This window comes from Sminthopsis crassicaudata, chromosome 3, assembly GCF_048593235.1.
Source record: "Sminthopsis crassicaudata isolate SCR6 chromosome 3, ASM4859323v1, whole genome shotgun sequence".
Lineage (NCBI taxonomy): Eukaryota > Metazoa > Chordata > Mammalia > Dasyuromorphia > Dasyuridae > Sminthopsis > Sminthopsis crassicaudata.
The window spans coordinates 256,734,267-256,750,926 of record NC_133619.1 but is presented as its reverse complement, the minus strand read 5'-3'; the positions used below and the strand labels follow the sequence as shown (position 1 = coordinate 256,750,926).

Below are 16,660 nucleotides of genomic sequence, written 5' to 3'. Positions count from 1 at the left end.
GTTTTGAAAACTATAATGTTTCAGAGTTTAAAGAGTAAAAACTAGACAATGACATTCTAAAGACCCTTCATAATAAAAGGTCTTGTATAACTTTGGACAATGCTGTCCAACTATTAGGATACCCAGGTTTTTCCTGCTTAGCTTGTGCCCTGAATTTGGTATAGAGCTAGCCCTAGGCATGTGAAAGGATAGAAAGAGGTGAGAACTTTCCTTTTCCTTAGAGAGGAAATGTGCCTCTTCTTGAATGCCTCAGTTTCCTATATATTTAAGAAAATAGGCCTTCACCAGAGAAACTTGCTTAAAAATTCTTTGCACAATCATTGTTGCTAACTGTATTTCCCGCCTCTTTATTCTCTCTCCTTTTTCACTTTGTTCCTCTTCAAAAGTGTTTTGCTTCTGACCACTTCTTTGTATACCCTCTCTTCTATCATATTCTTCTCCTTCTCATATATCCTTCCCCTCATATTTTCTTGAAAGGTAAGATTGATTTCTATACACATATTGAAAGAATATGTTATTTCCTCTTTGAGCCAGTTCTAATGAAAATAAGATTCACTCATACTGATGAGGTTAGTAGCAGTGCAGAGAGTTATGTCCAAGGTGAAAGAATTCACAAACTCAAAATATTACACTGGCAAAAGGAAGTTTATTGACACAGAGAAGTCAGCTTTTGCTAGGAGACTGACTTCTGTGGCAAGGTCCTAGCAGAGAAATCCTGGCAGAGAGATAAAGAGGGGTTAATACTGAGAAGAGAATGTCTTCACAGCGGGCAAGGGTCCTGGCAGGCAGCTATGCCAAAGAGAGGTCCCTTGGCATGGCATGATTCCTGCTTTTAGGCCTCTGCAAAGAAATGAGCCACAAATTGCCCTTTAATAGGAAATCTGAGAGGCAGAAGTTTCAATTGAATGAAATTCCTTCAATGTTGTTACTGGCCCCAGGCCTAAATTTCCTATTGAATGAGACCACTTACTGAGAGTGGTCCTGAGCCAATTTTCAGCTCAATAGAGATATCAGGTCCAGATCTCCAGCTAAATGAGACCACTTAAATTTGAGATAAGTAGGGAGTGGTCCTGGTCCAATCTTAATGAAACCAACTTAACTGCCCTCTCAGGAGAGCTTCAGGGCTCATCCCCAAAGTCAAAAAGGGCAATTTCAAAGAGGACAGTTTCAGAGTTGCCCCATCGATACCGCTCCATTCCTTTTCCCCTCCATTGTAAATGCTTTTTTTTGCTTCTTTTATGGCGGATGATTTAAACCATTCTACTTTCTCTTTCCCTTTCTTCCAGGACTTTCCTCTCTCACCCATAATTTTATTTAGTTGTTTATTTATGTTTAGATATTGTCTTTTCATATTCAACTCTCACCTGTCTCCTATGTATGCTCCTTCTAAAGAGAAAGTTCTTATGAGTTATAAATGCCATCTTCCCATGTAGGAATGAAAACAGATAAACCTTATTAAGTCCTTTATATTCTGATTTTTTTTCCCTGATCATCTTTTCCTGATTATCTCCTTTTCCTGCATTTGAAAATCAAAATTTCTATTCAGCTCTAGTCTTTTCATCAGAAATGCATGAAAATTCTCTTAAATTTCCATCTTTTCCCCTGAAGGATTATTCTCAGTTTTGCTGCATAGTTGATTCTTGATTGTAATCTTAACTCATTCGCCTTCTGGAGTATTATATATTCCTTAAAGTCTTTTAATGTAGAAGTTGCTAAATCCTGACTGTGGCTTCACTGTACTTGAATTGTTTCTTTCTGGATGCTTACAATTTTTCTCCTTGACTTGGGACAACTTAAATTTGGCTGTAATATTCTTGGGAGTTTTCATTTTGGGTTCTCTTTTAAAAAGTGATCAATTTCTATTTTTATCCTCTTTCTAGAATATCAGGACAGTTTTCCTTGATAATTTCTTGCAAGATGATGTGTAGGCTCTTTTTTTATTCATGGCTTTCAGGTAGACCAATAATTTTAAAATTATCCCTCCTGAAGATATTTTCTAGGTGAATTGTTTTTCCACTTTTCACATTGTTTTCCATTTTTCCATTCTTTTGGTTTTTGATTTCTCACAAAGTCATTAGCTTCCATTTGCCTACTTGTAATTATTAAGGAATTATTTCCCTCAGTGAGCTTTTGTATATCCTTTTCCATGTGACCAATTTTGCTTTTTTAAGGCATTCTTTCCCTCAGTAGCCTTTTGTTATTGCCTTTTTACATCACTCTCATTTCTCTTCCCAAGTTTCCCTCTACCTCTCTAACTTGATTTTCAAGAATCCTTTTTTGAGCTCTTCCATGACCAAATCTTAATTTTCCTGGAGGCTTTGGATATAGAAGCTTTGACTTTGCTATCTTCTTCTGTGTGTGTGTGTGTGTGTGTGTGTGTGTGTGTGTGTGTGTGTGTGTGTGTGTGAGAGAGAGAGAGAGAGAGAGAGAGAGAGAGAGAGAGAGAGAGGAGGGAGGGAGGGAGGGAGGGAGGGAGAGGGAGAGGGAGGGAGGGAGGGAGAAAAAAAGAAAAAAGAGAGAGAGTGAGTTTTGGTCTATTTTGTCATGATAATAATTTTCTATGGTCAGAATCTTTTTCTGTTGTTTACTTATTTTCCTAGACTCTTACTTGACTTGTAACTTTGTTAGTAGAGCTCTGTTTCTAGGGTTGAGGATATATAATGTCCCAAGATTTAGGGGTGTTATGCAGCTGTTTTTAAAGGTTTTTCTAAGGATGTGTAACTTCTTAATTCTTCCAAGGTGTTATGATCCAAAGAGAAAAGTGTGTTTCTGTGACCACAAAAACTTTTTTTCTGCCCTGGAACTGTGAGGAGGATCCTCTGATATTCTTTTTCTCTAAATTGTCAACCATTTTCTTGGAGATTTCTTGAGGAGCTTCTGGAAGCAGCATTGGTTTTAGTTCAGTTCAATAATCCCAAAATGCAGCCAGGGGCTAAAGTCCAGATCCTTTGTTTTCTCCTTCAAGTTTTGTCTCCTTCACTTGGGGCTCAGCTAGTTTTCTGTAGAGGCCTATCTCTCTTGTTGGCTCCTGAGAGCTCTTGTCCAAATGTCTCCAGCCAGCACGAAGGTGGATGTGGGAATGAATCAGACTCTGCCTCCAAGAGTGGGATTGTGGGCTTCTGCCTTGTGAATCTCCCGGAAGTCCATCCTAGTTCTGAATCTCCCAGAAGTCCATGAGCAGGCTTTTCCTTTAGACTTGTGAATCTCCTGAACTTGCGAATCTCCCCACTGAAATCCTCACTCTCTGAATCTCTTTGAGCTTCCTTGAAGTTCTCCGTTAGACTTGATCCAGACTCTGACCTTCCCCCCTGAATCCTGGCTTCTTACATCCTCCAAGAGAATGGGCTTGTGGGTACTCCTTAAAAGTATGCTCTCTTATAGGTGTGACTCTCATGTGTGGACCAATGATCGTAAATGTGTAAACTCCTTTAAAGATTTGAACTCCTTTAAAGGTGTGAACCAAGTATATTAACTTTTCTCAAGTTCTGGCCCATACATAACATCTCCTTGTAGGATCAGATCAACCATGCTAAATTAGATAATTATTGTCTCTTATCCATTCCAGTGACTTAGCACCTTGTAAGAATCCTAACAGGATCCTCCGCTCCATAAGTTCTATTGTGCTAAAGGACTATAAAGTCCTTCCTCTTTCTGACCAGTTTCACCCAAATACCAACTGTGAATTGAGACTTCTGGCAATTGCTGCTGCCACTACCACCTCTGCTGCTGACCTGGTTTGCTCGTTTCCCAAGGCTTTTTACTCCAGAGAGACAAATGTTTTCTGCTGATCTTCCAAATCATCTTTGATGTCTCTAGCTGAGAGGTCTGGAAACTGCTAGTGCTGCTGTTGATTCAGAAGCCCCAAGATCTGCTTCTGGTTTCCTAGCTCAGACTGCACTGAGACTATGCTGGATTCCTATCCTGGTGCACTAGATATTTACTGCTGACCTCCATGTTGTCTTTGATTGGAAAATTATTCCACTTCATCTTTTTGTGGATTCTGATGTTCTAAAATTTGTTTAGAGTCATTATTTAAAGGAATTTGAAAGGGCTTGGGGGAGAGTTTAGATGAGTCCCCTTGCCTTTACCATCTTTTAAAATGATAAATTTCTAATAATTTTAGATACATTTTTAAGTTTCCCAATAATTTAAATTAGTTTCTAATCATTTTTAAATATCAAATTAGGAAGACTGTGTTTAGGAAATGTTATTTTTTGAATTATGTTTACTGAATTTATTTTTTGTATTCTGTCTCAGTTTCTCTTGTATTGTGAAGGAACTCGATTTACAGAGACAAAGCATCGAATTAGTATGGAAGTGGCTGAGTCTAAAGGATTACCCAAACTTAAATATCATTTGTTGCCCAGAACCAAAGGCTTTACCACTGCAGTCCAGTGTCTCAGGGGAACAGGTAAGGACAAATTCCTGTTGGTTGATTTCTTTAGGTTATACACGGTTTTCAGGCTTGCCATTTTTATATGATCATTAAGCAACAGTGCCATTTCCTTGCCAGGTTTTGGGATTGGCATTAGACATAGTTACTACATTAGTAGAGGCAGCTTTCAATGAAAAACTTTCTCTATCAAAGCAGGTGTGCACCTTCTCTGCAGCTTAGAGTCTTAAAATCACCTATCAAGAGCACTGAAAGGTCAGGTGACCTGCCCAGCCTCTCATACATAGGCAGGAATAGAACCACGGCTTTCCCACTCTAGTGCTTGTTCTCTATTCATTTTGCTTTGCTGCCTGTCAGGCGTCAGGGTTAACATGAAATAATTTGTGTGAAAAAAAGTGTTAGTCAGTTAAAAAGAAAATAACCCCCACAATGGGTATTAATTAAATGTTTGGATTTGTTTGTTTTACTTTTGACTTTTTCTGTAGAATTATTTAAGATTCATTTAAAGGTGAAAGCCAGTGTTCTAGCTGTCTTACAATTTTTTTACTCGATGCTTCTTTCTAACTACAGTTGCAGCAGTCTATGATGTAACACTTAATTTCAGAGGAAACAAGAATCCATCATTACTAGGGATCCTTTATGGAAAGAAGTATGAAGCAGATATGTGTGTGAGGTGAGCAAAATATGGGCATGAGTTTCTCAGGCTTTGCAGGCTGATTAGTAAGCCTTTCTTCTTCCCTCCCACCACACCTGTCTTTCCATTCCCTTCTCCATTTTCTTAGAAGTTCTACTCCTTTATCCTAGCTGTCAGGATTTATACCAGCCTACTTTGTCAATGGCTGGATGCAAAAAAAGTAGGAGATGAAGAAGAGCCACTTAGAAAAATACTGAGGTATTTAATATCTCTCCAGCATTCTCTTTAGAGACCAAACTGGAAATCTGGTGTGTGTTTACTGGCCTTTCTTTGTTATCTCTTGTACTTTGTGCTGCCCAAATGCCCCATATTTTCTAATTCCCACTTCATATGTGTTTGCCATTTGATCCTCTAATCCTTACCACAGAATTAAATCAGTTCTCTTTCCTGAAACCTGTGTAGATCCCTAATCTCCTATCTCACCTCAGTTTACTTCCCCTTCTGCCTCACACCAACCAAAACTTTTTAACATTTACTTCATATATTTATACACTGGGAAGGCAAAAAACATAAAACAAAGATTATACTATAGAAAGAAAAATTCTCTGACCTTAGTGAATTAGCCTATTTAATTATATCACCATGTACCCACCAGTGCTCTCTTTATATTTCAATCTGGGATCTTGCTCCCTTTTTCCTTAATATTCCTAAAATTAATCTCTGTTGTAGGCTATCATGTGTCAAATATATCACCATAAGGATTTTTAATCTATGGAACTGAAGCATTATACCAGACAGAATAGATTTTATAATGCTATAGGATTTCCTTGGAATTCTTAATTAAGCATTACGCAATAGTCTGGTAGTGATTTTTGGAATTTCATTTCCTTAAATAATCTTCAATAGCTGCTAAATAAGAAAGAATCACTTTTTTTTTTTTTCCTTTTAAGATAATCTTGTTAGTGGTGGTTGTGTCAGGTCACAGAGTTTGAAATTCAGCATAGTGACTCATCTATCCCTTTTCATAACACATTTTTAAGAAAAAGGAGAGATTCTTAATTTAGATGAAGATTTTTCATTCATTGATGGAGTTTCCATGCTGCCAATATTTTTTAATATATATATCTCTTGCAAACTCAAATAGTCAAGACTTCAGAGTAAGATTCCAAAGTCCTTTGAAAGGTCTTTTTAGCCTTTATCTAAAATCCTCAAATTGATAGTTAAATCTTTTATTTATTTTTAACTTAAAATCACAGGTCATACAAGTACCAAAATAGCCTTATCTAAAAAAATGAATTGTCTGTATTTCTCATCACTTGTTGCTAACCTAAACATCTATAGACTTATGATTTTTTTCAACTGAGAAATACTGACATCTCTTTTTACCTACAAAATAGCCTCCATCTGCAGCAAAATGCTATTTAACTCAATTTCTTATTATTAATTCAAGTTTTGTCTACTAGATGTAGTAGACAATTCTCTGGTTGAGTACTTAGCTTCTACAAAAATAGAATATGTATGTGTTCACTTTAGTGATGCTGAATAGTATTTCATTTATGGGATAACATAATGTGTACCTAATTGTGGAATTAAAGCTATGCTTACCTGTGGAAGAAGTGCTAAATTTTTATACTGATTACTGGTCAAATCCTTTAATTTTTCACTTCCTATCCAGCATTTTTGTACCACTCAAATTCATTTTAGGCATTGGAAGGATAGTACTGATAAAATCTGCATTCTTCTAGATAAAATCTATAGTTTATAGAAATGATCCCATGAAAATAAAATAAAAAATTATGGATTTTTTTTTCTCTCTCCTTAAATTTGTAATGGACTTTCCTATAGGAATTACATTGATAAAATTACTACCTTGTTCTAAGACTTCGATTCAAACTATATAGAATCATTACCAGGTATTAAGTATTAAAAGTATTTATTTTGGTCATTGGCCATCTAATTTGGCTTATAAAAATTACCTGGTCAATGTCAGACCTGACTGCTCTTTAGACTTTGTAATAGGTAGAGATGAAATTCAAACTAACAAGCATGGAAAATCTTTTTTTCTTTAATTATTTGCTTATTAAAAAAAAAAAAACTTTTATAGATACAATTTTGGAAATTCTTAGGTTTTTTCAAGTTTTCATTGTGTTTGAGAAAAGTAGACTCTGGTCACAGAATCATATATTTTTGTACCCAGTCCATTTTTTTGGCTATAATATTAGACGGTATAGAAAAATGAGACACACTCATTTTGTGTCTCAAATGAGAGTAAAACATTTATTCACTATCATTTAAACCAATGTTTTCAATCTTCTGACACCAAATCTCCAGTACTAATAGGTCATTAGCACATTATTGTTGAGTTTAGGCTTTATTTTTTGCAGAATTTTGCAGAATAATTAGGGCATAATGTATTAGTAAATAACAAGGGAAATTTAAATTACAGAATCATTTTCTGCCACAGACCCTCACATGTACAGGAAAAGGTGCAATTTTCTGAGGATTCTCAGCTGGGTGCAGGAGGAGGAAGCACTTCCAGGCCAATGGCTCTGCCACTTGGTGTGCTGCTTCTCTGCTTCTCTGCTGCCGCCATCTGCTGGAGCTGTTCAATTTTAATAAAGCTGCTGAAAAGCGTCAATGGCCAATCGCAGCTCACGGCACACTAGGTTTATTGCAAGAGAAATGCATGTGCTCACAGTTCCCATAGAATTCACAGTCCATTCAGAAGTTTGCACTTTTATAACCACTGGACAAAGGAAGAAGGAGATACCTGTAGTTTCTCCTCAAAGGGAAGTGGCATGAAAAGGAAGGAGGCAGTTTAAGGTGGGAAAAGGACAAGTAGGGCAATGCAAAAGTAAAATGTCTTGTTTTCATCATAGATAGAATGGATGTTACATATCAACCATTTCTCCTTTCCATTTACTCTGCAGTCCAAATAAATTATTCCTCATGGCATTCCATCTTCCATCTCAGTGTCTCGGCACTGACTCCCCAAATCCTGGAAAACACACTGCCTCCTGACCTCCATACCTCAGGATTCTTAGTTTCCTCCAAGGTTCACCATGAACACCACTTTGTACATGAAGACTTTCCTGATGCTAGTGGCTAGCTTTCAAAATATCATCTTTTATGTATACTTTTTTTTTTAGTACAGGCATATTATATATTTCTCTTAGATAAATTGTACATTCTTTTGAGGGACTATTCTGTTTTTGTCTCAGTATCCCTTTTGTATATATTTTGCCTTTGTATGCTTAGTGCAAAGCCTGGCATAAGATAGGTGCTTAATAATTGCTTATTGATTGAATTAAGCCCCGCATCTTATAAATGAAGAAACTGAGGGTCTAAGAATTCTAGTTCTCTGCCCAGAGCCAGAATTTAAACCAGGTCTTCTGATTTGAAACCCAGGTCTCTTTCAAGAAATTAATTTGGAAATTTTGGCTTGATTTGAAGTTGGGTACATTGGTTCAAATTCTAGCTCTGTTAAAACGTTTGTGACCTTAGTAAACTTGCTTAACCTGGGCCTTAATTGTGTCATCTATAAAGTGAAAGAGATGGACTAGATGAATTAAGCTCTATTCCATCTCTTAAATGTATGATACTATGAACTATAATTCCCTAAATATATTCTGAAGATCAAGCCTGACTAGGAAGTGTCTCTCCTAAGATTTTGGCTTATACTCCCACCTGGGATAAATATATCAGTATTTGCTTAATTTTGCCCTCCTTAACCAGCTGAGAACTTCTACAAGCCCTAAGGCCAAAAGAACAGAAATAGAAAAAGGTTTTATTTTCAATACAAAAAGATAGAAAGGAATGGTAAGGAACCCACAAAAACACTCAAGAAAATTCCCTGCGACAATGGAAAACTTCCTTCCCAGCAATCAACAATTTTTAAACTCTTTAGTTTCTTCAGTATTCATTGTCTTCTTCTTGATAGCCTCCACCACAGTCAGTTTGTATTTACAAGGTGAATAAGCAAAAAGAAGGAGTGGAATAACACCTCCCATTCCTTTTGTGTTTTTAAGGCTCACAAAACACTTTCAGAATGGTATCCAAGAGCCTGCTAGGTGTGATGCCTATATACTGCTTCTATTTTAAACTAGTACTTTGGGTTATCTCTTCTGGGCCAAATTTCTCAGTTTTTTATCTTCACCATCAACATGGTGAAGGAACATCTTTCTGGATGACAAAACTAGAGATTTGGCCAAGAAAAATGTCCAGAATGTTCCTCAAATTCCATTATTACTGGGATCTTGTGAACTTTATATAAAATAAACCTGGCCTCTCATCTCGATGATTAACATAGAGACAACCCATAGTCACCTCTTTGTTAGGGCTAATTGAAAATTAACCCTAATTTTCCATTTTTTTTCTTGGAAACTGGTAACTATGCTAAATTTATTTAGATATTGTTAGGTTCTTTCTAAGTGCTAATGAGATGTGAGATATTAGTTTCTTACTAAGTGCTAAGTGGGAACTTGACAATTTTCTAGTTCCGGCCTTTCCTGGGAGTTTGACTTGTGAATTCCTGGGGAAGAGCTTGCGTGCTTGGGAGGAGCAAGCTCATTGGTTGAAGTGGTTCTTCCCAGAAGTCCTTGCATTATCCCATGCCCATTCTCTGGGAGGATAAAGAGGGCAGCTCGGGAGGAAAAAAGTCAGTCTCTGCTTTAGACCAGGCTTGACGTGGCTCTCTGCAGGAATTCACAAGTCAAACTACCAGAAAAGGCCAGAACTAGAAAATTGTCAAGTACCGACTTAGCACTTAGTAAGAAACTAATATCTCATTATCTCAGCACTTAGTAAGAACCTAACAAGATATATCATAGAACATCTTAGATTTTAAAATTTTTATTAATTAATCTGTTTTCTGCTGTTATTCAGTCATATGCAACTCTTCATGACTCCATTTTGAAGTATTTTTGGCAAAGGTACTTGAGTGATTTGCCATTTCATTTTCCAACTCATTTTACAGATGAGAAAAACGGAGGCAAAAAGGGTTCAAGTTACATGTGCAGGGTTACACAGCTAATAAGTATCTCAGACCATATTTAAATTCAGGTCCTCCTGACTCCAGGCCCAGCACTTTATTCATTGTACCACTGAATCAATTACTGAATCATTTTCTCTTGATCTTTAAATAGATAGACGCGTATACTTATGCCAAAAAAGTTAATTATTCCTTATAATGAAGCTATAGACAGAATTTAATGAATTTGCTATTAATTATTTCCTCTTATCAAATAGCTTTAGCCTATGACAGACATATACACATATTTAAATCCCAATTTAGTTTCCATACTTTCTGTTCTATATAGTACACACATAAGTTCTAAGGAATTATAGGTGGGGAAGATTCACTTTGTTTTTAACTTTCTAACAAACCAGGAGATTTCCTCTGGAAGATATCCCACAAGATGAAAAGGAAGCAGCAAAATGGCTTCATAAACTTTATCAGGAGAAGGTAAAGAATTTTTTTTTTTCCAAGAGTAAAAGTCTTTTAAAGAGAATGTCTAGGAAGAGATTGATTTTAAAAGGTAAACAATTGAAATGTTGGTCTTTTCCTAGGAGATATAGGAATACTGTCTCATAATCAAATTATTCTTTCTGATTTATCATGGATATAGTTCTAGTCTTCAAACTGGGACTCAAGTCTTCAATCCTGCTTTACTATGGCATCAAGATTAGCTCTTCTGAAGTAACAGTGTCATTTGAGGGAATTTGGAAAGCCCTCTTTTATTTTAAAAACTAGAAAATAATTCATTTCTCTCTCTCTTCTCTCATCCTCTGTTACAACTTCATCCTTTTAACTTAGGACTCTGATACTAGTGATACTTTGAAAGTTAATTGATTTGAATACATCTTCCATGTTGCAAATGTCTCCACTCTTTTATCCTCTATAACTCTTATCCATATTCTCCTATAAATCTTATCCTAGTTTGTAAAAATCAGTGGAACACATGGGCTGTTCTTTTTATTGTTTACTCTTAATTATAAAGCATCCCACTTTACATTCCAGTCTCCATAAAAGCCCTTCTGTAGTGCCTTACTAGAGGTGACCCTAGATTCTCAAAAAATATGCCTACAGAGGATACAGCAGGATCTAATATACTGGCAAAGGTTCAGCTGAGCTCCTGGTGACAGGCTTAAGACTTTAAACCTTTTTCAGATATACATATATTTTAGAGAGTTTAGGCAGATTTAGTCATAGGTCTTAGAATTATAAAGTCATTAGAATGATTTAATTTCTCTCCTTATTTTACAAATGAAGAAATTGAGGCCAAAAGATGGTAAATATTTTGCCCAAGGTCATACAGGTAAGTGTTTTCAGAGGTGGGACTAGAATCCAGGTTCTTCTGACTTGTAATTTAATGCTTGCTTTCAGAGTTGGGAATGAAGAAAATCGGATTGGGTTTTGGTTAATGGAGGAAAGGAGGAAAGTATAGTGGTACTGTGAGATGGGAATGAAAGTTAGGGTACTTGAGGATGCCCCAAATTGACATGTATTAATGTCATATACAGATGAGTAATTTTTTATTTATTGGAAGAAAGGGGGCTTAAAATATTTCAGAATCAGTTGGGCATTTGAGTCAGAGCAGCACTGCACTGAAAATCCCAGAGGTGAGGTTTTCAAAGACCAAAGTTCAAATTTGACCTTAGATACTAGCTGTGTGACCCTGAGCAAACACTTAACTCTATGTGCCTCAGTTTCCTCATCAGCAAAATAGAGATAATAATAGCACCCACCTCCTCCCAGGGTTATGGTGGGGAACAAATGACATAATATTTATAAAGCATTTTGCCTTAAAAGCCTTAAAGCATGTGATAAATGTTGGTGGCTACTACTATTCATACATAAAACTTTGTTTAAAAATAGTGTGGAAGTCAGAAAGAAAGGATAGAAAAGGAAGCTTACTGCTTTCATCCAAGGTAGACAGAAATGAGGATATGTTGTTGAAAGTGTGGTTTGTGTTTGGGGGGGTTGGGAGGAAGGTTGTTCATAGGATTTTTATACATGATTGAGTTATCACTCTATTGTGAAGATTTACAACATAATTGCCATAGGGAAAATATTCACAACGAGCATTTTTCATTCTCATTACTTTGTCATGTTGGATATGTCATTCCAGGATACCATCTTTTATATACTTTTCTTCTCAAACATTTTATCTGGATTTTAAAAAAAATTCAACTACCTCATATATAATAAAAATATGTGAATATTTATAATAGTCAAATAATATAAAAATAGCAGCTGTTATTTATCTACCTATAGGAATCAAAATTTCTTCTCCTGGTAACTAAGTATTTTTATACTTAGTATAAAACACTTAGTATAAAACACTTCAAACTAGTGTTTCAAGCTAGAATTTGTGTTATAGGCGTTTTTTAAATGCTTATTTTATTAAAATCAGAATTTCACTTTGAATGAATCATTTTTCTTTCTCTATAGTTTGCAGTCAGATTTACAAGGATTGTTTTTTAAAAGAATCCTATTTATTTCTTAACTTGTAGGATGCTTTACAAGAACTATACAAACAGAAAGGTATGTTTCCAGGGGAGCAGATTAAACCCATCAGAAGACCATGGACTCTCCTGAATTTCCTTGGATGGGCAACTATCCTTCTATCTCCTCTCTTCAGTTTTGCATTTGATGTTTTTGCAAGTGGATCACCCCTTCTGATACTTACATTCCTAGGATTTATTGGAGCAGGTAATAAAAAATGAGAAGGAAAAATATGGGTCAGAAGATAATTAGTTGGAAATGACTTCAGGTTGTTATTCAGAGCTTGTCATAAATCTCTTATTGGAAGTAGACATTCTATGGTAGTGCTTGAACATTGAAAAAGTAAAAGATGAGGGGTGTGTGTGTGTGTGTGTGTATTCAAATATAAATCCTTTGAAAATTTTTAAAAATTTGGAAGTTTCTGGATTTGTTGTTTTTCTATTTTAACCCAGTTACTTAATAGGGTTGGAGTAATAATCTAGAAATCAAGCAGCACCATACTAAATTTTTCTTTGTTCCCTTATGAAAGATATGCATACCTGGGATAATCAATCTTAATGTCTTTCCCATATCATAAACCAAGTTGATAAATAAAATAACTTGTTTGGTTTCTCTCTGGTTCTCTCAGCTCTTTTTCTAGCTCCATGCAGTTTACTTTCATCTAAAAACAGGAACAGGAAGCTAAAAAAGGAGGCACTGAGGGAAATATCTGGGGACTCTTTACTAAATTTGGTTAGCAATGAAAACTATTAATTAATTTGTCTGGCAGTTCTACTGGACCATATATTTCTGGTCCATGATCTTTCTATTTTGCCCATTCTTTTAACAAGTATTATTATGCCCATTCTATTAACAGGTGAAAATTATAGGCCTAAGTCCAGGAATTGTTTTCTAGTCACTAATGAATGAGTTTGTCATCTTATTAACATACGTGAGAATTTGATAATATGGGACAAAATAATCTAATTTGTTTCTTTACTTTTTTTTTTTTTTTAGCTTCCTTTGGAGTCCGTAGACTGATAGGAGTAACTGAAATAGAAAAAGGTTCTAGCTATGGAAACCAAGAATTCAAGAAAAAGGAATAATTAATCGCTACAGATTGAACATGTGTAACCAGATGGTGTGGTATCAAATTAACTTAATTAAAAACAAAACAACAGAAAAAAAAACCCACTTAGAAACTATCTTTTTTCTTATTAACTGGTGACTAATATTAATAAATAAAATTTGAGCCAAGAGTAAAGAAATTGAAAAGATTGACAGAAGAAGATCATCAACTTTCTACCTGTGTTCACAATGTAAGGATCTCAGTGTAATTCAAACTTTGGAAGAAAAAGTGGGCTTAAAAAACTGGTAATATTTTGCTTTGTTGTTGGGAAAGGGTGATTGTCAGGGGGATTTGAATTCTCCAAATGACTAATCTCACAAATATGTGTTTTTTAAAAAGCTTTGCTTATAAAGGAGAAAGCTTGTTGGTTGCTTTCTCTTAAAGCTAATGTAGTTATTTAAATCAAGAAAAAGAAAAGGAAACCGGGGGATTGGGGAGGGCATGGTGACATGGCATTCCAACAAGTTTTCCTGCTCTCTCTTCTTCCTTTGATCCTCAATAAGCTTTTCCCCAGAGGGAAAAAAGTACCTCTTTAAATGAATCAACAGCTATCCCTTCAGTGAAGTTTTGAATAAAGGATTATGGGAATAGAAAGTACCTGGCATCTTCTGCTCTGATTTTCAGGCAGTATCTGGTAGCTTCTGTCCTGTGGAAGGCACCTATGAAGACATATCTCTCCTAGTGATAAGCACATATTAATGGATTGAAACTGAGTAGAGTTTTTCTTTCTTTCCACTTGTCTTAGTTTAATGCCTTTATTTTCTAGAGCTATTTGCCCCATTTTCTAAATGCAGAAATGCATTTTCTAAATGCTTATGCCATAGATAGGGTGTTTTTGAAGCAAGGTACCCTGGTAACTACATCTCTAAAAAGAGAATTATTTACTCAGTAGTTTTGCAGCCCTTTTTTCATTTATCTGTCTGTTACTACTAGAATTCCATTTTCCTCTACCTAGGAGTAGTTACATTGCATGGATTTCCTTTATCAATTAACAAGCATCATAAAGCAGCTTAATTACTTTTCCTCTCTATTGTACAATCTAAAGAATAACACATCTACAGAGATTTTTTTATTATGTGCAATAGAGTCATTCTTCATTCTTTATATCAAATCTGTAGTATACCCTTTAAGTAATTATATTACTATTGAATACTGTCATAGGTAAATGGAGATACTGAAGACTGTTGGGGTTTTTCAAGGTTTTTACTCTTAACATATGAAACAAATGAAAATATTGATGAATTTTGATTTATTGCTAAGAACAGAAGACAAAGAATTTGGCTTTTTTGTTTATTCTTTTCCTTTACTCATGCCTCAAACTATTATGACATGTTATGTTTCATGAGACAGCCCCTCATTGTATTTAGGTAGGTTACTCATTAATATACTGTGAATGATAGATGCAAGTTGCTTTGTAGAATTGAAGCAATCGTGTCTTAACCCAAGTTAAACCTTTTTCTCAATTGCAAAAAAATTAGAATTCTTAATGTCCTAATTGGTGTTGAAGGATAAATATGAAATATTTAATTTTTTTTCCTGTATAATCTCAACTTATATTATTTCTCCAAAGTATTTACTTTAATTTGTGTCATTAGGCAAAGATTTTATTTCCTTAGGTAAACTTTTTCTCATTGGAGTTATTTATTTTACCATCCAGCCCTAAAATATGAAATCTGATGGGGGTGGCAAGGGAAGAGATTATTTCAGAATAAATGTATTTTATTATTCCAGCCAATCCATTCCTCCTCAATTAAGCACTAAGTTACCAGTACTACTTTTATTTATCTTTTTTTTTCCTTATATTTTTTAGTCACCTTTCTAGTTCCACCTTAGATATTATTAATATTCTCTATCACCTTCTAAGGAAAAAAATGGGTGTTTCTTTTGATATTTTCAAACCAGAATTCAAAATGGATTGAATTTTATGGGAAAGCAGAAGGTAGAGGGATGGGGGAAATTAAAACAAATTGATAAAGCAATTATGTATTGGCCAATGCTGTGTGTTAGGAAGATGTTAGTGAGGTCATATATTTTCTTTATGAAGAAGATATTAAACCTATTTATATTTTCTTGGTAACTTCAATGGAAGGAGGCAGGTAAAGTAAAGGTTGCTTACCAACTATATTTTAATCTTATTCACAAACTGTGGGGTTTTTTGAACAAATTTATTGTTGAGGTGAAGGGTAAAAAATTAACTCTTTTTCTTCTCTGCTCCTCTATCTTATTCTCTTTTTACTTTCTCAATTAAACTGGCAATATAGTACTGTGAATAAATTGAGACTACTTTCAATTTTTTAGATTTTCTTTTCATGATACACTGTTTCTGTGTGAATGTACTTAAGATCTTTATATTATTTGCTAATTCTACCCTTCTAAATAGTCATACCTGGAAAGTTTAAAAAAAAAAAGATAACCATGCAGAGAAAGAAACATGGTATTTTTTCTATTTGACTGGTATTTCTTATTTCCCAGATAGATGTTTTCTTTTCCCTTTTAAATTAAAATACTGTGTTAATTGATATTGATTTGGTAAATGAATAATGAAGATTAGGATCTTGAATTGAAACAATGGGCATAGATTTTTATATCTTACACTATTTTCTTCTTATTTAATAAAACATGGCTTGTACCTTGGACTACCAAGCCCTTTAAAAGCAATAATAAACAGTATCACGAACTATTTTTTTTTTTAGTCTTTACTTTTCATCCATGGGTTTTCAGAGTTTATTTTGTATAATTTTAAAACATACTTAATCATTGTTAGGATAATGGGGCAGCTTCAATAACTTGCTTCTTTGCTTTTCATGATTTCTTTGTATTTCTCCTCCTAATGCTTCAGTTGTTAATGGTGGTGTTTATATGAAGATTTAGTTTGTACTTCTGTATCTAGAACAAAAGTTCTTAACCTAGGATTGATGAATATTTTTTTAAATCTTGATAACTATTTTAATAGAATTAGTTTCCTTTGTAATCTTATGTATTTCATTTTATTTTGTACACTAAAAATATTCTGAGAAG

At 34.8% G+C, this 16,660-nt stretch overlaps 1 protein-coding gene across 6 annotated transcripts in view; it reads left to right on the top strand.

Moving 5' to 3' along the window:
• Positions 1 to 16,320, top strand: part of AGPAT3 (1-acylglycerol-3-phosphate O-acyltransferase 3) — a 128,073-nt gene extending 111,753 nt beyond the window's left edge. For all 6 annotated transcript variants that reach the window (XM_074300521.1, XM_074300527.1, XM_074300524.1 and 3 more), the window contains 5 exons: positions 4,258 to 4,411; positions 4,964 to 5,066; positions 10,416 to 10,491; positions 12,543 to 12,741; positions 13,531 to 16,320. In XM_074300521.1, the coding sequence (XP_074156622.1) occupies positions 4,258 to 4,411; positions 4,964 to 5,066; positions 10,416 to 10,491; positions 12,543 to 12,741; positions 13,531 to 13,619 (621 nt within the window). In that variant the 3' untranslated portion in view covers positions 13,620 to 16,320. The remainder of the gene's footprint in view (positions 1 to 4,257; positions 4,412 to 4,963; positions 5,067 to 10,415; positions 10,492 to 12,542; positions 12,742 to 13,530) is intronic.
• Positions 16,321 to 16,660: the final 340 nt, after the last annotated feature.